Source organism: Girardinichthys multiradiatus, chromosome 3, assembly GCF_021462225.1.
Source record: "Girardinichthys multiradiatus isolate DD_20200921_A chromosome 3, DD_fGirMul_XY1, whole genome shotgun sequence".
Classification (NCBI taxonomy): domain Eukaryota; kingdom Metazoa; phylum Chordata; class Actinopteri; order Cyprinodontiformes; family Goodeidae; genus Girardinichthys; species Girardinichthys multiradiatus.
In genome coordinates, this window is record NC_061796.1 from 48,211,804 (window position 1) to 48,232,473 (window position 20,670).

A 20,670-nucleotide genomic window follows, 5' to 3' on the forward strand; every position below is an offset into this window, starting at 1 on the left:
ATCATCCATCTTTCCATCCACCCATCCATCCATCCATCCATCTGTCTTTCCATCCCATCCATCATCCATCTTTCCATCCATCTTTCCATTCACCCACCCATCCATCCATCTTTCCATCCATCCATCCATCTTTCAAGCCATCCATCCATCTGTCTTTCCATCCATCCATCCATCCATCTGTCTTTCCATCCATCCATCCATCCATCTTTCCATCCATCTTTCCATCCACCCACCCATCCATCCATCTTTCCATCCATTCATCCATCCATCCATCCATCCATCCATCCAACTTTCCAGCCATCCATCCGTTCATCCATCCATTTTTCCATCCATCCATGCATCCATCTTTCCATCCATCCATCCATCCATCCATGCATCCATCTTTCCATCCATCCATGCATCCATCTTTCCATCCATCCATCTTTCCATCCATCCATGCATCCATCTTTCCATCCATCCATGCATCCATCCATCCATGCATCCATCTTTCCATCCATCCATGCATCCATCTTTCCATCCATCCATGCATCCATCTTTCCATTCATCCATCCATCCATCCATGCATCCAACTTTCCATCCATCCATCCATCCATCCATCTTTCCATCCATCCATCCATGCATCCAACTTTCCATCCATCCATCCATCCATCCATCCATGCATCCATCTTTCCATCCATGCATCCATCCATTCATCCATCCATCCATCCATGCATCCATCTTTCCATCCATCCATGCATCCATCCATCCATCTTTCCATCCATCCATCTTTCCATCCATCCATCCATCTTTCCATCCACCCATCCTTCCATCCACCCACCCATCCATCCATCTTTCCATCCACCCATCCATCCATCTTTCCATCCATCTTTCCATCCACCCATCCATCCATCTTTCCATCCATCCATCTGTCTTTCCATCCATCCATCCATCCATCTGTCTTTCCATCCATCCATCCATCCATCTGTCTTTCCATCTGTCTTTCCATCCATCCATCCATCCATCCATCTGTCTTTCCATCCATCCATCTTTCCATCCATCCATCCATCTTTCCATCCACCCATCCATCCATCCTTCCATCCATCTTTCCATCCATCCACCCATCCATCCATCTTTCCATCCACCCATCCATCCATCTTTCCATCCATCTTTCCATCCATCCATCTATCTTTCCATCCACCCATCCATCCATCCATCTTTCCATCCATCCATTCATCCATCCATCTTTCCATCCATCCATCTTTCCATCCATCCATGCATCCATCCATCCATCCAACTTTCCATCCATCCATGCATCCATCTTTCCATCCATCCATCCATGCATCCATCTTTCCATCCATCCATCCATCCATGCATCCATCCATCCATCTTTCCATCCATCCATCCATGCATCCATCTTTCCATCCATCCATCCATCCATCCATGCATCCATCTTTCCATCCATCCATCTGTCTTTCCATCCATCCATCCATCCATCCATCTTTCCATCCATCCATCCATCCATCTGTCTTTCCATCCATCCATCTTTCCATCCACCCATCCATCCATCCTTCCATCCATCTTTCCATCCATCCATCCATCTTTCCATCCACCCATCCATCCATCCTTCCATCCACCCACCCATCCATCCATCTTTCCATCCATCCACCCATCCATCCATCTTTCCATCCACCCATCCATCCATCTTTCCATCCATCTTTCCATCCATCTTTCCATCCACCCATCCATCTTTCCATCCACCCATCCATCCATCCATCCATCTTTCCATCCACCCATCCATCCATCTGTCTTTCCATCCATCCATCTTTCCATCCATCCATCCCTCCATCTTTCCATCCATCCATCTGTCTTTCCATCCATCCATCTTTCCATCCATCCATCCATCCATCTTTCCATCCATCCATCCATCCCTCCATCTTTCCATCCATCCATCTGTCTTTCCATCCATCCATCTTTCCATCCATCCATCCATCCATCTTTCCATCCACCCATCCATCCATCTTTCCATCCATCCATCTTTCCATCCATCCATCCATCCCTCCATCTTTCCATCCATCCATCTGTCTTTCCATCCATCCATCCATCTTTCCATCCATCCATCCATCCATCTTTCCATCCATCCATCCATCCTTCCATCCCTCCATCTGTCTTTCCATCCATCCTTCCATCCATCCATCTGTCTTTCCATCCATCCATCCATCCATCTTTCCATCCATCCATCTGTCTTTCCATCCATCCATCTTTCCATCCATCCATCCATCTTTCCATCCATCCATCCATCTTTCCATCCATCCATCCATCCCTCCATCTTTCCATCCATCCATCTGTCTTTCCATCCATCCATCTTTCCATCTTTCCATCCATCCATCCATCCATCCACCCATCCATCCATCTTTCCATCCATCCATCCATCCCTCCATCTTTCCATCCATCCATCCATCTTTCCATCCATCCATCCTTCCATCTGTCTTTCCATCCATCCATCTGTCTTTCCATCCATCCATCCATCTTTCCATCCATCCATCCATCCATCCATCTTTCCATCCATCCATCTTTCCATCCATCCATCTTTCCATCCATCCTTCCATCCATCCATCTTTCCACCCATCCATTCATCCATCCATCTTTCCATCCATCCATCCATCTTTCCATCCATCCATCCATCCATCCATCTTTCCATCCATCCATCCATCCATCTTTCCATCCATCCATCTTTCCATCCATCCTTCCATCCATCCATCCTTCCATCCATCCATCTTTCCACCCATCCATCCATCCATCCATCTTTCCATCCATCCATCTTTCCATCCATCCTTCCATCCATCCATCCTTCCATCCATCCATCTTTCCACCCATCCATCCATCTTTCCACCCATCCATCCATCCATCCATCTTTCCATCCATCCATCCATCCATCTTTCCATCCATCCATCTTTCCATCCATCCTTCCATCCATCCATCCTTCCATCCATCCATCCTTCCACCCATCCATCCATCTTTCCATCCATCCTTCCATCCATCCATCCTTCCATCCATCCATCTTTCCACCCATCCATCCATCTTTCCATCCATCCTTCCATCCATCCATCTTTCCACCCATCCATCCATCTTTCCATCCATCCATCTTTCCATCCATCCATCTTTCCATCCATCCTTCCATCCATCCATCCTTCCATCCATCCATCTTTCCACCCATCCATCCATCTTTCCATCCATCCATCTTTCCATCCATCCTTCCATCCATCCATCCTTCCATCCATCCATCCATCTTTCCACCCATCCATCCATCCATCCATCTTTCCACCCATCCATCCATCCATCCATCTTTCCATCCATCCATCCATCCATCTTTCCATCCATCCATCCATCTTTCCATCCATCCATCCATCCATCTTTCCATCCATCCATCTTTCCATCCATCCTTCCATCCATCCATCCTTCCATCCATCCATCTTTCCACCCATCCATCCATCCATCCATCTTTCCATCCATCCATCCATCCATCCATCTTTCCACCCATCCATCCATCCATCCATCTTTCCACCCATCCATCCATCCATCCATCTTTCCATCCATCCATCCATCCATCCTCACTCAGAAAGAACAAGTTAAGCTTTGGTCCAGGCGAGGAGAAAAACACAGAGCAAATAACTTTTCAGATCGCGTTCCCCTGGTAACCACACTGGTCAAGGTAAAACACAGATTAAATGGAGCAAACTCACATTAATGGACCATGTTTAAAACACCTCATTGAAATAAGGATTGTCTGAATTTTAAAACACAATATAGAATAAAGAGACTTAGAGGCCTGTTTGCATTAGCCTGCAGATGATTACTTAACCTTTGGTTGTTTCATCCCATGTCTGGGGCAGAACTCCTCAAAGACCTGCAGCCAAAGATGGTTTTACAAAGTATAGACTCAGGGGGTTCAATACAATTATGCCCCTTTTACACTGGCTCTATTAAGGCTGTGCGGTCCACTGGGTCTCGCTGTACTTGGTACGGTCCCTGTTATGTTTTCATGGACCCACTAACGGCTGGAGCTATGCCTCCAGCCGTCGAGTCGCTGTGCTGCTGTTACTGTGTGACATTGTCTCATTAAAGTAATATGCGTGAAACAATAAAAATGATAAATAAGTAGGGGGGGGTCAGGAGAAGCCGAGAGGAGAGGCGCTGCTGTCTGGATGGCGAAGCTCCAAAGTTTGACTAAGTCAATATTTTGTGCTTTTTAAGGAAGTTCTTCTCTCTAAAGCCCGGAACCACAGGCTTCTGACCGCAGTGAAGTTAGTTTTAGGTTGGATGCTGCATCTTTGTGCTCCATGGATTCAGCGGGTCTTCCTCCAGTTTGACCCGATGAAGGCAGTCTGATTACAGGCAGCTGCTCTCTGCCTGCTCCCTCCTCCTGTAGACGCTGGTTCTCTGAAGGACCGTCAGTAAATATCAGAACTAAACCTGCTTCATGGTGGTTTTGTTTGTGTGTTTTGGAGGAAATGGTTGTGTGTCTGAACAGCTGATTTCATGTGTGATCAGGTTAGGATGTTATAAACTACAGCGCCCCCTACCTGCGTGTAATTCAGAAAGCTGAGGTGTCCTTTTCCTTTTCTTCCAGCCTTCAAGCTGGTTTATGGTTAGTAAATAGTAAAATTATATTTGGGTTTGACCCGCTCTGGCCTTTGTATTCTTTAATATTGTTTTATTACCTTCTCCCTGCACTACCTCTTAAAAAACCTTCTCACTTCTCCTGGTCTCACAGCCAATCAGTGAACAGCAGTCTGTTCATGTCACATGTGGTCCCGACTATGCCTCGGTTGGACCTGCGCAGGAGCAAGGACCAAAAAACTTGGTACTGGTACGAATAAACAATAATGGAAAGGCTCCCAAAGTGGACCAAGTGGAGCGAAGCCAAGCCAAGTGGAGCCAGTGGCATCTACATTGTGCTGGGTTTTCATAGGGGAGTCCAAAGTGTGGTCTGGGAGCCAGTTGTCCTCAGAAGGATTTGTTTTGTGGCCTCTAACCATAATTCAATAATAACCTTGGTTACGAGCACAAGCAGTTGACACAGATACACTTTTTGTCATTCAATAAAGATAAAAAATTAAAACCTTCGTAAAGTGGAAAACATTGGATGTCTTGTTTTAACCATTTTCCTTTCATAGAAAGTAGGACCACAACCATCCAGCAACTCAAGCTGCTTTTAGCTCCTGGAGGACAGAACCAGACTGCAGATTTTAATATTATTGTTACATTAACAGGTTTCATTGTTTTTCTGCGTAGCTAGATAATTATCAAACTACAACAATGGCTGAACAGGTTAAAGTGCAGCGCTCTTTGACCTGGAGGTGGGCGGGGTGTGAAGGGCCTCAGCAGCATTTAAAGAGACGGCACCAAAACGAGTTGCTCTCAGATGCTCCTCAGAACAGGTAGAAGAGGAGCCTGAGGAGCTACAAGAACAAGGAGTTCAGACCAAAGCGTTGAGGTTCCACTTTATATAGACCACAGCTGGAGGGTTTAAGGTGAAATGAAGGATTTAAAAGCTTGATATGTCTGCTTTAATCTGTAAATATATCACATTTTCTAGGTCCTTTCAAGAAGATATTGTAAAAATATCTATCTTTATGGGTGCAAATTAATGAATAAAATATTAAATCTCATGAAATAGCAGTTCCCATTCAGGAACATTTAAGTTACCAGAACATATCAATAAATACGATGGAGAGAGCTCTGATCCTCTGCTGCAGATCCTCAAAGCAGCAACATTTACTCCAAATTACAAAATAAACAGCTCTATTGGATTTATATTATGATGATGGAACAGAAGTTCAGAGGCTGAGACCTGGATCTGACTAAGGGACCTGGTACCTTCAGCGATGATTGCACACAGAGTTCGCCCGAAGTCTGAGGTTTAATCATCTCCTGCTGTTGTAGAGCTACTTCCTGTGCCTCGGCAGCCGATTTATTCTCTGTCTCTGAGCTGCGGTTACTGTCTTAGATCAGCAACTCTTAACTTAGGTAATTATTTGGATGCTTAAAGTCATTATGGTCTGAAATATGATGAAGCAACCAGAAGATAAGTGTTTAATCTGTGGGAGAGGCTGGGACATGTCACTGAGACAGTTTTACAAACGGCCTCTTTCACAGTTTAATATCTGCTTTAAATAACCTCATTTCATTTCATAAAAAATTATATCTTAGTGTAAGCGACGAGTACAAGTATGAATATTTTAGTGTCACAAACTGGAATAAAAAATAATGAAGTAATAAAACAAGATTTTTTGTTTCCATTCAGAAACCAGAAAAAATAACAGAAATAAGTCAAATAGAATCAATCTACAGGTCCTTCTCAAAAAATTAGCATATTGTGATAAAGTTCATTATTTTCTATAATGTCATGATGAAAATTTAACATTCATATATTTTAGATTCATTGCACACTAACTGAAATATTTCAGGTCTTTTATTGTCTTAATACGGATGATTTTGGCATACAGCTCATGAAAACCCAAAATTCCTATCTCACAAAATTAGCATATCATTAAAAGGGTCTCTAAACGAGCTATGAACCTAATCATCTGAATCAACGAGTTAACTCTAAACACCTGCAAAAGATTCCTGAGGCCTTTAAAACTCCCAGCCTGGTTCATCACTCAAAACCCCAATCATGGGTAAGACTGCCGACCTGACTGCTGTCCAGAAGGCCACTATTGACACCCTCAAGCAAGAGGGTAAGACACAGAAAGACATTTCTGTATGAATAGGCTGTTCCCAGAGTGCTGTATCAAGGCACCTCAGTGGGAAGTCTGTGGGAAGGAAAAAGTGTGGCAGAAAACGCTGCACAACGAGAAGAGGTGACCGGACCCTGAGGAAGATTGTGGAGAAGGGCCGATTCCAGACCTTGGGGGACCTGCGGAAGCAGTGGACTGAGTCTGGAGTAGAAACATCCAGAGCCACCGTGCACAGGCGTGTGCAGGAAATGGGCTACAGGTGCCACATTCCCCAGGTCAAGCCACTTTTGAACCAGAAACAGCGGCAGAAGCGCCTGACCTGGGCTACAGAGAAGCAGCACTGGACTGTTGCTCAGTGGTCCAAAGTACTTTTTTTGGATGAAAGCAAATTCTGCATGTCATTCGGAAATCAAGGTGCCAGAGTCTGGAGGAAGACTGTGGAGAAGGAAATGCCAAAATGCCAGAAGTCCAGTGTCAAGTACCCACAGTCAGTGATGGTCTGGGGTGCCGTGTCAGCTGCTGGTGTTGGTCCACTGTGTTTTATCAAGGGCAGGGTCAATGCAGCTAGCTATCAGGAGATTTTGGAGCACTTCATGCTTCCATCTGCTGAAAAGCTTTATGGAGATGAAGATTTCATTTTTCAGCACGACCTGGCACCTGCTCACAGTGCCAAAACCACTGGTAAATGGTTTACTGACCATGGTATCACTGTGCTCAATTGGCCTGCCAACTCTCCTGACCTGAACCCCATAGAGAATCTGTGGGATATTGTGAAGAGAACGTTGAGAGACTCAAGACCCAACACTCTGGATGAGCTAAAGGCCGCTATCGAAGCATCCTGGGCCTCCATAAGACCTCAGCAGTGCCACAGGCTGATTGCCTCCATGCCACGCCGCATTGAAGCAGTCATTTCTGCAAAAGGATTCCCGACCAAGTATTGAGTGCATAACTGTACATGATTATTTGAAGGTTGACGTTTTTTGTATTAAAAACACTTTTCTTTTATTGGTCGGATGAAATATGCTAATTTTGTGAGATAGGAATTTTGGGTTTTCATGAGCTGTATGCCAAAATCATCCGTATTAAGACAATAAAAGACCTGAAATATTTCAGTTAGTGTGCAATGAATCTAAAATATATGAATGTTAAATTTTCATCATGACATTGTGGAAAATAATGAACTTTATCACAATATGATAATATTTTGAGAAGGACCTGTAGATATTTTCCACCAAGATGATGGAAAACCCTATTGTAAAGGCCTGGCTGAGGAAGAGGAGGGTAAAGCTGCTGGACAGGATGAAACCCAGCAGGGACTGTTGGAGAACTAGAAACAAGACACGACAACCCCAGACTGTTGAAGATGTGTTTCCACCTGCAACTCTTCATGGATTGGTAGTCCTACTGCAGGAATGTATTGGGAGAAAGAATGGGATAAGTACAAAGTGGGAAACGTTTTTCATGAGGGAATGTCCTGCAGTCCAGAACTTGTCCGGCTTATGGTGCTTCAGGTTGAGAAGGTAGAAACTTTTCTAAGTGCAAGACATTTTATTATTTGATGTGTGATTCAGTTTGTTTTTGGTAAGTGAGGTATGGTTTGATGTTCTGATGTCAGTCCCTCAGCGTCCCCCCAGCTCTGGTTGAACCTTCCCCTTCCAGATGTTGAGCAGACTGCTCCTCCTTACCTACAGTCTTCTTTGTTGCAGCTCAAGAAGAACCTGAGAGTTGTTCCAGCATGGAGAGGAGGCGGAGTCTGCTGCTCTGCCTTGTTGTAGCAGCATCTTTCCATGGCAACGCCGCTCAAACGACAGGTGGGTGCGATTACGCTGCCTTGCTTCACGTGAGAACGTGCCCACGCTTCTGCATCACACCGAGCCGTAACATCTGCAGGAGTAATAAACTCAGCCTGACCTGCATGTAGCAGAAAACACTGTCAACACTTAGCCCACCAATACCATGTGGTGAGCTAGGTTTGACTTCACTTTGAGCTTTAGGAGCAAAGTTACTAACCCAGACAGGCTTAAAGTGGGGTTAGCTGGTGTAGCACTGAGCAGTCAGCATGTTTCCTGCTGTAGATCCCAGTCAGAGGAGTCCCAGTCTGCAGGATTAAGGAGGAGTCCCCCAAGAATAACAGGGTTGAATCCTCGACCCTCGAACAAAGCAACCTGAAATGTGAGGATTTCAGTCAGCTTTGTGCTGCAGACTGTGCTGCTTTGTATCAAATTGGTCTTAGCTTGCCTAAACTGCTGTAAATGTTTAAGGTCTTTGTTAAGATTATGAGAATTTGGTATCTCTAGTTTTTACACCAGTTTGGATTATTTGTCTAAAAAACAGATTTTCCAACCTGAAATCAAACTGATTACCGTCTGCTGACGGTAGGATGTTGTCTGCTCAGAGCTACTCCATAAAGTCCACTCAGATTAACCTAAATTAAAGCAGTAATATGAAGTGATGTGAAGAAGCAGTTAAAGCTGAGGGAAGCTGTCAGTGTTTCACTACTGCTGTCTGAAAGATGTCAGCACCACCTGGAAGCTTGTTTTCATCACACGTTTTAGCTGAGACACCTGGTGCTGTCCAGAAACTATCCAGAACTGGATCGGATCACGCTGCTTATTATTCCTCCAGCTTTCTTACAGCACAATCACCTCACCATCTCTTTCCTGAAATCACGCTGACACTTCCTTACCTGTGGCTAATACACTTGGACGCTCGGGTCCAATTTGTTTCTGTTGTTTCTGTAAGACTTCTCCATGACCTCTACCCCACCCTCAGTCTGCACCCAAGAGGCCGTAGCTGACATGGTCTTCATGGTGGACGGCTCGTGGAGCATTGGCACAGAGAACTTTGATCAGATCCGTCAGTTTCTCTACACCCTGGTTGACAGCTTCGACATCAGTCCTGATCATGTCCGGGTTGGCCTGGTCCAGTACAGCTCCATACCACGTACAGAGTTCAAACTCAACACCTTCCATACCAAGAAGGGAATCCTGGAATACATCAAGAACTTACCTTACCGGGGAGGAGGAACCAACACTGGGAAGGGCTTGGACTTCATGCTGAGTAACCACTTTGTGGAAACAGCTGGGAGCCGTGCGGAGCAGAACGTGCCACAGATTGCCGTGGTCATCACCGATGGCAAATCTCAGGACGAAGTGGAGCTCCATGCGGAGAAGCTGAGGAACAAGAGAATTATTTTGTATGCTATTGGTATCAAAGATGCAGACAAAGATGAGCTGAAGCAAATAGCGAACAGGCCGCATAGTCAGCACGTCCACAGCGTGTCAGACTTCACAGCCCTTCAGGGGATTTCTCAGAACATCGTCCAGACGCTCTGCACCACCGTGGAGGAAGTCAAGAGACAACTCCTGCAGGTGTCTCAAGGTAAAGAGCTGCAGATCACAGAGATGGGTCTGATTGCACATGCAGAGGTCTGATTTTAGACATTTAACTGAAAGTTCACAGAGAAAGCTTTGATTGGTCAGTTTTCATTATAATGAAACCATTTAAGCTCTATCCCATGGTCCCTAAAAGCCTTTTACCCAAGAGATAAAAAATGGTTTCTGAGGTCTTAATCAACTATCTGTGAAGACATTCTGTTCACCAGTTCTTCTTTAAGTCTATCTTCACAGATGTTTTACTTTCCACCCTCATTTTCCTCAGGTTGATTATTTGATCAGATCAGTCCTTCATCTTCATACAAGGCAAAATCACAACAAATCACAACAAAATGTCAAGACATATCCAGTTACACAGTTACAGCAATGTTTTATTTTTCCACATGTTCCAACCACAAATACGTTTTTATTAGGATTTTTCCTCACAGACAAAACTAAAGAAATCATGTTTGCAGTTTGTGATAAGATGTGTTGGAGACACAGCAAACATGTAGGAGAAGATGATCTGACCAGAGGAGACCAAAATTACACTGTTAGGTCTACAGGTAAAACTTCTAGAGGAAAACTGGCACTGCACATCATCATCATATACACACCATCCCCAGTCAAATATGGTGATGGCAGCATCATGCTGTGGAGATGCTTTTCTTCAGCAGGAACAGGGAAGCTGGTCAGAGTAGATGGGGAGTTGGATGGAGGTAAATCCAGGACAATCCTGGAAGAAAACCTGTTAGAGGTTGCAGAAGACCTGAGACTTGGGTGGAGGTTCACCTACCATCAGGACAAGTAACTTGAACATACAGCCAGAGATATCATGAGATGGTTTAGATCAAAGCAGATTTGTGTGGTAGAAGGGCCTAGTCAAAGCCCAGTTAAAGATCCAACTGAGAATCTGTGGCATGACTTGTAAACGGATCACAGATATTCTCCATCCAAACTAACGGACCCTGAGATTTTTGACAAAGAAGAATGGGCAGAAATTAAATACCCTTAAAGATCTGCATCTGGACCTGCAGCTAAAGGTGGATCTACAAAGTATTGACTCACGAGGGCTGAAAACAAATTCATGCCACACTTGTTAAAAAACCATAAATTATTTTTCTGCAATAAAATACGTTAAAGGTTGAGGTTGGAACGTGATAAAACAAAGACAAAATTTAGTCCCAACTACTTCTACAGATAAGAGTAGAACTTGGTCCAAGTAAACCAGCAGATTGCAGTCCTTGGCGTTGCTGTAATCTATCATTCTGAGCAAGTACAGGGTGACAGTGGAGAGGAACAAACCAATTTAACAGGAAGAAAGTTTCACCAGAACCAGAAACATCTTGAACTGCCAGCATTATCAACTTTGCCTTTGCTTAAGAAACACTCGGTGCTCAGAAACACTCGGTACTCAGACACACTCGGCCCCTTAGAAACACTCGGTACTCAGACATACTCGGTCTTAAGAAACACTCGGTACTCAGACACACTCGGTCTTAAGAAACACTCTGTGCTCAGACACACTCGGTCTTAAGAAAGGCTTGGTACTCAAACACACTCAGTCTAAAGAAAGGCTCGGTACTCAGACACACTCGGTGTTCAGATACATTTGGTCCTGAGAAACACTTGGTGCTCAGACACACTCGGTGTTCAGACACACTCGGTCTTAAGAAACACTCGGTACTCAGACACACTCGGTATTAAACACTCAGTACTCAGACACACTCGGTCTTAAAAAACACTCGGCCTGAAGAAAAACTCTGTACTCAGACACACTCGGTTTTAAAAAACACTTTGTGCTCGGACACACTCGGTCCTAAGAAACACTCGGCCTGAAGAAAAACTCTGTACTCAGACACACTCGGTTTTAAAAAACACTTTGTGCTCGGACACACTCGGTCCTCAGAAACACTCGGTGCTCAGACACACTCGATGCCCAGACACACTCTGTCTTAAAAAACACTGTGCTCAGACACACTCGATGCTCAAACACACTCGATGCTCAGACACACTTGGTGTTCAGACACACTCGGTCTTAAGAAACACTCGGTGCTCAGACACACTTGGCCTTAAGAAACACTCGGTACTCAGACACACTCGGCCCTCAGAAACATTCGGCACTCAGACACACTCGGTATTAAGAAACACTCAGTACTCAGATACATTCGGTCCTGAGAAACACTTGGTGCTCAGACACACTCGGTGTTCAGACACACTCGGTCTTAAGAAACACTCGGTACTCAGACACACTCGGTATTAAACACTCAGTACTCAGACACACTCGGTCTTCAGAAACACTCGGTCCTCAGAAACACTCGGTCCTCAGAAACACTCGGTACTCAGACACACTCGGTCTTCAGAAACACTCGGTGCTCAGACACACTCGGTACTCAGACACACTCGGCCCCTTAGAAACACTCGGTGCTCAGACGCACTCGATGCTCAGACACACTTGGTCTTAAGAAACACTCGGTCCTCAGAAACACTCGATGCTCAGACACACTTGGTGTTCAGACACACTCGGTCTTAAGAAACACTCGGTCCTCAGAAACACTCGATGCTCAGAAACACTCGGCCTTAAGAAACACTCGGTGCTCAGACACACTCCTCAGAAAAACTCCGTGCTCAGACACACTCGGTCCTCAGAAACACTCGGTACTCAGACACACTCGGCCCCTTAGAAACACTCGGTACTCAGACACACTCGGTCTTAAAAAACACTGTGCTCAGACACGCTCGGTCCTCAGAAACACTCGGTACTCAGACACACTCGGTCTTCAGAAACACTCGGTGCTCAGACACACTCGGTACTCAGACACACTCGGCCCCTTAGAAACACTCGGTACTCAGACACACTCGGTCTTAAGAAACACTCTGTCCTCAGACACACTCGATGCTCAGACACACTCGATGCTCAGACACACTCGGTCTTAAGAAACACTCGGTCCTCAGAAACACTCGATGCTCAGACACACTTGGTGTTCAGACACACTCGGTCTTAAGAAAAACTCGGTCCTCAGAAACACTCGATGCTCAGAAACACTCGGCCTTAAGAAACACTCGGTGCTCAGACACACTCCTCGGAAAAACTCCGTGCTCAGACACACTCGGTCCTCAGAAACACTCGGTACTCAGACACACTCGGTCTTAAAAAACACTGTGCTCAGACACACTCGGTCTTAAGAAACACTCTGTGCTCAGACACACTTGGTGTTCAGACACACTCGGTGTTCAGAAACACTCGGTACTCAGACACATTCAGTCCTCAGAGACACTCGGTGCTTAGACACACTCGGTGCTGTTGGACCATTTGTTTGCTACTATATACCCCAGGATGGTCTGCTACCACAACTCCCAGCAGACATTGCTGCTGATAGGAAGGGGCGTCGCAGCTCTGATGTCACAGTGGACTATATAAGGAATATGAGGCCTCTTCCCTTTGCTTTTACCCGCTGGAAACCGAGACCGGTTACCACACAACGGTGGCACGCATGCTTCTGGAGAAGAAATTCACACATGGGTTTTCATTAATTCTCCCCACTGACCAAAACTCATGAGAAACTCAACAGGTTAAGCTTGCAGGGATAGGAAGATTTGCAAGTTTTACTTTACCGATGGAAGACATGAATTTAACACGTAACCAAGCAAAACCCACTGAGGTTTTCCAAGGAGACGAAATTTTCCTTTGTTTTTTTTTTTTTCAGTCAACTGCTGACGATCCGTCATATTTTTTTTCCTTTTGCCAAAGGAGGAAGGCCAGACGTCTTTTGAGTTTGTTACGGATGCGTAACAACCCCCCCCACACACACACACACACTCCAGAGAAGACGACATCAAGTAATCCCGTTTTTTTTTTTTTTCTAGAAATAGCTTGGGCAGGATAGAGTAGGATTTAAGGGCGATTTAGAATGGCCACTTATAGTCCAATGTGTTCTGAGTTGTATGTGCATGAAATGTCTTATTGAGACTCTGAAAGCCGCGCTTTGAAGCTGTGCATGTCTAACGGTGTTTTTAAACACCTGAGCGCAGACTCAGGTGAACTTAAAGTCGGACTGCTAGAACCTCATGGTGAAAACTCACTGTTCCATGGTCTTCACTCTTTGTTTTTCCACTGGTTGCCGCCTAAAAGCTTTATGACCCTTTGTGTTTCACTGAGCTCCAACTTGGTTTTATGACTGCAGCCTGGTGGAGGCCGCTCCCAAAGCTTTGCTCAGTACTTTATTTTCTATTGTTTTGCCATAACTGCTACTTTGACTTTCATACACACTCGATGTTTTATCTTGTTTAGTTAGTTATTTTACCCTTTTGTGTAGAACTTTGCATGCTTGATTAGGTGAAGATTATTGAATCAGAATAGTGAGGTGTATCAGGCTGTTGATTTAATAAATATTCAAGTAGATAAAGAGAAAGCGTTTGTGTTTATTTTGAGCAAGTTATTTGTCAGTCAAAATAAGGTCAAAGTTCCCTCACCTTCGGTGAAACGGTTGTTTAAACAGTGACATCTAGAAATAGTTATCAATTATTACTGAGAATTTAATAATTGTAATTATTAAGGGCTTTGAGCCATAATTACAACACCAGAAGTCATCTCTGATTTCGATTCGTAAGTAATGATTTTTTGGTTAGCAATTAATTTCTTTCAAATTATGATTTTAAATTATAATTCTTGATAAATATTAATTAATCAATAATCATAATTCTTACAGTGCTCAGACACACTCGGTCTTAAGAAACACTCGGTGCTCAGACACTCGGTGCAGAACCAGTTTTCTCAGTTTCTGACTTTCTCCTTCTTCCTTTGCAGAATGTGCCAAAGCCAGCATGGCCGACATCGTCTTTCTGGTTGATGGCTCCTCCAGCATCGGCCTCGCTAACTTTCAGCAAGTTAGGTTGTTTCTGCGAAGCGTTGTCTTGGGCCTTGACATCGGCCCAGACAAAGTCCGGGTTGGCCTGGCTCAGTTTAGTACCGAGCCTCACAAAGAGTTCTTATTGAAGGAGTACCTGGAGGCTCCGTCTCTGCTGAATGCAATAGACAAATTTCCCTACCGGACTGGAGGCACCCAGACCGGCAAGGCCATCGACTTCCTGATTTCTCAGTACTTCACGGAGGAGGCAGGGAGCCGAGCGAGTCAGAGAGTGCCTCAAATCGCCGTAGTCATCACTGACGGAGACTCGACAGACAATGTAGAGGAGCCCGCCCAGCGACTGCGACAGCAGGGGGTCATTGTCTTTGCCATTGGGGTGGGAAAAGTCAACCTGGAGGAGCTAGAGAACATCGCTAACCAGCCTTCACAGCGCTTCCTGTTCACTATCGACAACTTTCAGGCCCTGCAGAAGTTGACGAGGGGTCTGCTGCAAACTGTCTGTGTCTCAATGGAGGATCAAAGACAAGGTGAGGCAAAGAGCTGCAAGGTCAAACTGATAAGTCAGCAGCCTAAATTATACAACCTTAATGATTAAATATCTAATAATTATTAAATATTTGAACTGAGTACACCGTAACTGTTCTCCAGCCTCAAACTTCACCACCAGTCCAGGTTCATGGTCCATGTAAAGCAGAAGAATCCATTATTCAGCACAGACACCACTGGTTTCCTGTTTTATTAGAAGAAATCTCTAAAATCTTTTAAAACCGTCGCGTTCTGAGGTTTAGAGTGACCAAAGCACAGACAAGAGCTCGGTAGCTGCATGTTTAAAGGAGTCTTCTTTTATTCAAAGATAAGTTCAGAAGGTTTTCCAAACGTAGCAAGAACGTAGTTTCTTTGTCCGATGAGCTAACCGCTCCCTCCTACTTCCCCATGTCTAAAGGTTTGCTCAATCCAGCTCTCCATCTAACGGGTCCGGACTTCCCTAAACCTGAACGATCTTACTGAGCAGGTTTACTGAAAGTTCTGTTTAAGTTGGTGTCGGGAAATGACTCGCCTAGCCTCTGACAACCTTCATCCAAAAGTCTCGTCCTTCTTCAACTGGAGGTCCGGGCGACTGAGTAGCCTCTCGCAGTCATCCACACCTTCGACAGTCACTTTTGTTCACGGCTGCTCATTCCCTAATTTACAACTGGCTCTTGGTATATGGGCTAGGTTAATTTTAGTAGCTCAGCATGAGCCCCAAGGCACTGTTTTAACAAACTTGGCTAAGGCAACCTATAAAAACCTCCTAAAATATCTTAGAACCAGGCAACAAGACTTTTTACCACCAATGAAAAACCAAAAAAATACGGTGACTCAAATAATTGAATGTCCACGATTTAACTAGAATTTTATATGCTTTCTTTAATTAGTAATGCTTTTGCAGGGGTCAGTAACAGCTTAAATTCGGCAACACAAAATAATTTCAATAATAGAAACGAATCAATCAACTCAACCTGTCTTTCCTTGATGCTGAAACTAGTGGGTTTGAAGAGGCTTTGAAGACGGAGGCTCATCCATGCACCTGATGGAGATGTTTCTTCTGGTAACGAGTGGTTTCTTGAAGGGAATACGACTCAATCTTCAGTTTTCTTCCTTTAAGTGGCAGGCACTGATGCTCCAGGCTTTGATGGTTAAACAGGATCTTTGTTGTCATATGTCTCCGAAGAAAGTAGTTTCTAGAGGCTGAAGAGTTGAAGGAAACCCGGAGACATAAATGAGGTTGATTCAGGACTTCCAGAAGCCTGAAACTGGGAGCAATCAGCTGTTCACTGATCAAGTTCACTTCTGTTGTCTGGATAAAAAGGCTTTAGATTAAATCAGATTCTTAATTTTTTAGGCAGTCCTTTCTGGGCTCACGGGTTGATCCTCTTTTTAATGCAGTCGATCAGTGGGGCTGTGTCTCTGTTCCTTTTCCATCTAAGCTTATTTTCTCCATCAGATCTTGTTCACTGGTCTTCTGCGAGGAAACAACCCCGTGTCTGCTATCATTGTTTTTATAGCGCTTGATGCTTTCACCAGTCAGGCCCTTAGTAGGCTTCTTAGTTATTGCGCAACCTATTCAGCTCAGCTTCTTGATTATTGCTCAATACTTTAGTCATGGTCATTGTGACCTACTGATTCTGCTTCTCAGCCTTGGAGATGCCAAAAATAGCCACGTTGGTCTGTAGTCGCATCCTCCTGTCGCTGTCAGCATGCAGCTGGCTGTCGTCACTCCTAGTCATCCTACAGTTCTCTCCCTAATCTGCTCAGTTTTAAACTTTACACACTATTACACATTTAATTCTTTAGCTTTCAGCATTTACTTTAAAACACAGTTGCAAAACCATCACTTCATTCTTTTTATTCATGCTTCACACATGATTAATGTTTTATTTCTTGTCAAACCTTAATGTTTTTCCTCTAATTCTCAGTTCTTAACCACATTTCAATCATACATCTTTTAACTTGTTAATCAAAGATTACTAATTTTATTTAATACATGTGAAAGAATGTAAAATCATCATACATCATTTCTTTGGATATACTTGTTTATATTTTTACAAAAGATAAGACAGATAATATGTGGCTCCACACAGGCTTCTCCAGCCTCTCAACTCCAGAATATGAGAACATGCTTGTTTCACTCCCCACTGTTTCAACTGTGTGTTTTAATAATTATTGCATGGATTACACATAAGGATATAAGGATTTTTATTGTAACTTTTATGGAGTTAACTGTGAGCAGTTACTAAATGTTGCATGGATTACATGGAAAGATCTCACCTTATTTTGACAGTAGCAAAATCATTGCAGATACAAAAACACAAATCGAAACTCCAAAACCTTACAGAGTTGACTCTGCAGCAACATAGTAGTCAAAGCTTTAGACGAGGATAAATGAACGAACCAAGGAACCAGCGAAGAACAAACAAAAACAGAGAGCTTAAGAACAGAGGGAAGTGGAGTATGGACCAGTGAGATACTGAGGCAGGTAATCAGATGAGAATGGAAATCAGGTGTGGACCAGGCTATAGAGAACTGAGGGAATCTGGATGGTTGCTACGGTGACCGAACTGGACTACAAAGGGAACATGAGGGAAGCTAGGCAATAACATAACCAAAGGAACAAAACAAACAGGGAACAAAACTCAGGGAAACAGAACTAAGCAAAACTATAGACGAAGATAATAAACCAAAAGATACATAAGAACGTAGAATAATCATTAACTAAAGTAAACTGAGAAACTAGAGGGAATAGAGGAAGCACCAAAACCTAATAATTAACAAAGAACCCATAAAGAAACCCTGACCGTAAATAAATAAAACCTAAACCACAGAAAGGGAACCAGGACGAGGAAGAACAGAGAAAATAAACTAATAAACAAAGAGCGCAGGTAAACAAATACCAAAACATAAATAAACACAGATATACTAAATTGGAAACTAAACTAGAAACTACAAGGAAGACAAAGGAGCTAGAATAACAACGAATATAATAATACTCATAAGAAAACCATAATAAGTAATAGAAAAGAAACAACTAAAGGGACTTAGACGAAACCCAAACTAAATGAAAGGTCGAAAACACAAGACCACAACAGAGACCAAAGATGTCGCTTCACGACAAAAACAGCCAAAAATATCACAATATTTTGATGCATTTGAAAATCTGCAAAATAAAACAGACGCAAATCCTTTTTTTTTGGTTCTTTGGTATTTAACTCAATAATTTGTGCCAGAGTTGTTCTTTTATTGTTTCCAGTACAGAGTTGTTTGTTGAAATTTACCAGTTAAACATGTCTGACCTTGAATGCAGAACTCACTCAGCGTTTTTGTTTCTTTCAGCTTTGGCGGAGAAGTTTGCAGACATCTTCTTCCTCCTGGATGGCGGTATAACACCAGCTCAGTTCCAGCAGGTCAAATCTTTCCTCACCCGACTCGCCAATCAGCTCAACTTTGGAGCTTCAGCCCATCGTCTGGGTTTGGCTCAGTATGGTCAAAACGTGCAGTTGGAGTTTCTCCTCAACCAGCACCAAACCAAAGAAGAGATCCAGGCTGCGGTGAAGCGCTTCCAGCATCTCCGACTCTCATCTACTGAACCACGCAACCTGGGCGCCGCCTTGGCCTATGCCAGCAATAACTTTTTCACCAAAGCGGCGGGAAGCCGAGCAGATCAAGGCTACAGACAGTTCCTGGTTGTTCTTAGTGGAAAAGACTCCAGTGACCCTGTGTTTAAGGAATCCCGTCTGATCAAGTCAGCAGGCATCACTGTGGTGGGAGTAGGTCTTGGAGCTTCAATGGAAGAGCTACGCGTGGTTGCCACTACACCATATATTTACCAGATCCAAGCCATTACTGTTCCTGTGCTCAAACAGATCTTTATATCTGAGGAACCGGAGACCTTTCTAACTGGAGGTTAGTTTTTGTTTTTGTTTTAGTGGTCACCCGCTGCTGAAGTTAATCCAGGAAAGATTTCAGACGTTGCCTGGTGTCTTCTCTGACAGTATCGTCAGTGAATCTGATCGGTTCATCTACAAATAATCTGCAGTTTTAGCTCCTCAGGAGGTTTCTAAAGGTACAAACCCAATTCCAATAAAGTTATGTAAGACCTTATGTAAATGTAAATAAAAACAGGATACAATGATTTGCAAATCATGTTGTTGGACTGACCCAACAAACCCAAGGTACAAACCCAATTCCTCCACTGACTGAGTGTTAGAAGGAAAGGAAACACAGTGAAGAACATGACCCGGTCCAGCTTTGATGGAACGTGTTGTAAAAATTCATCATGAGCGAATAACTGCAACAAAACAATAGTTTATCAGTTAGAACCTTAAATATCTTGTCTTTGTGGTGGATTCAGTTGCATAGAGGTTGAGCAGGATTAGCAGACCATTGTTCTCTGGTTTTATTTAGATTTTACACAACGTCCTGACTTCACTGGAATTAGGGTTGAACTCAAACTTGATGTATCTTGTCCAGCTGTTGTTCTGTCAGCAAGAATACAAAACAGTTTCTTAAGGTAAAAGGCTGTAGGTGCATTTTCTTCAACAAAAGCTTTCATTAAAAACTACCGTTTTCCAAGTATGCCACCTGTTGTGATAGAGGAATGTAAGAACAGACAGGAGTCAGCCAGAAAAACTGGTCATGAAGAAAGCTGACACAAAGAAGCAATTTGGGATTTATTGCCTTTGCAGAAAATACTCTGCAGGACGTCCAAAGTTGAACAAATTCTGACATGGATTGATCCAAAATTATGATGGATGCCAACATGGATTCAGTGGCTGAAACAATCAGTGACGAGCATCAAGACCGTCTTAAGAATTTTGGGTTTGATTGATTTCAGCAGGGATACCAAGAAACAAACATTAAACACTCTGCAGAATGCATGCACAGAGGGGAGAACATATACAGGTCCTTATCAAAATATTAGCATATTGTGATAAAGTTCATTATTTTCCATAATGTCAGGATGAAAATTTAACATTCATATATTTTAGATTCATTGCACACTAACTGAAATATTTCAGGTCTTTTATTGTCTTAATACGGATGATTGTGGCATACAGCTCATGAAAACCCAAAATTCCTATCTCACAAAATTAGCATATTTCATCCGACCAATAAAAGAAAAGTGTTTTTAATACAAAAAACGTCAACCTTCAAATAATCATGTACAGTTAT

The 20,670-nt window shown here is 43.5% G+C and overlaps 1 protein-coding gene across 5 annotated transcripts in view; it reads left to right on the top strand.

Annotated features, from left to right (window-relative positions):
* The window catches only part of col6a4a (collagen, type VI, alpha 4a), a 108,342-nt gene that overhangs the window by 22,241 nt on the left and 65,431 nt on the right, over positions 1 to 20,670 (top strand). For 3 of the 5 annotated variants that reach the window (XM_047361402.1, XM_047361404.1, XM_047361405.1), the window contains exons 3-6: positions 8,426 to 8,530; positions 9,492 to 10,100; positions 14,901 to 15,488; positions 18,832 to 19,401. In XM_047361402.1, coding sequence (XP_047217358.1) covers positions 8,426 to 8,530; positions 9,492 to 10,100; positions 14,901 to 15,488; positions 18,832 to 19,401 — 1,872 coding nt within the window. The remainder of the gene's footprint in view (positions 1 to 8,425; positions 8,531 to 9,491; positions 10,101 to 14,900; positions 15,489 to 18,831; positions 19,402 to 20,670) is intronic. The other 2 variants (XM_047361406.1, XM_047361407.1) reach the window with 1 other exon arrangement.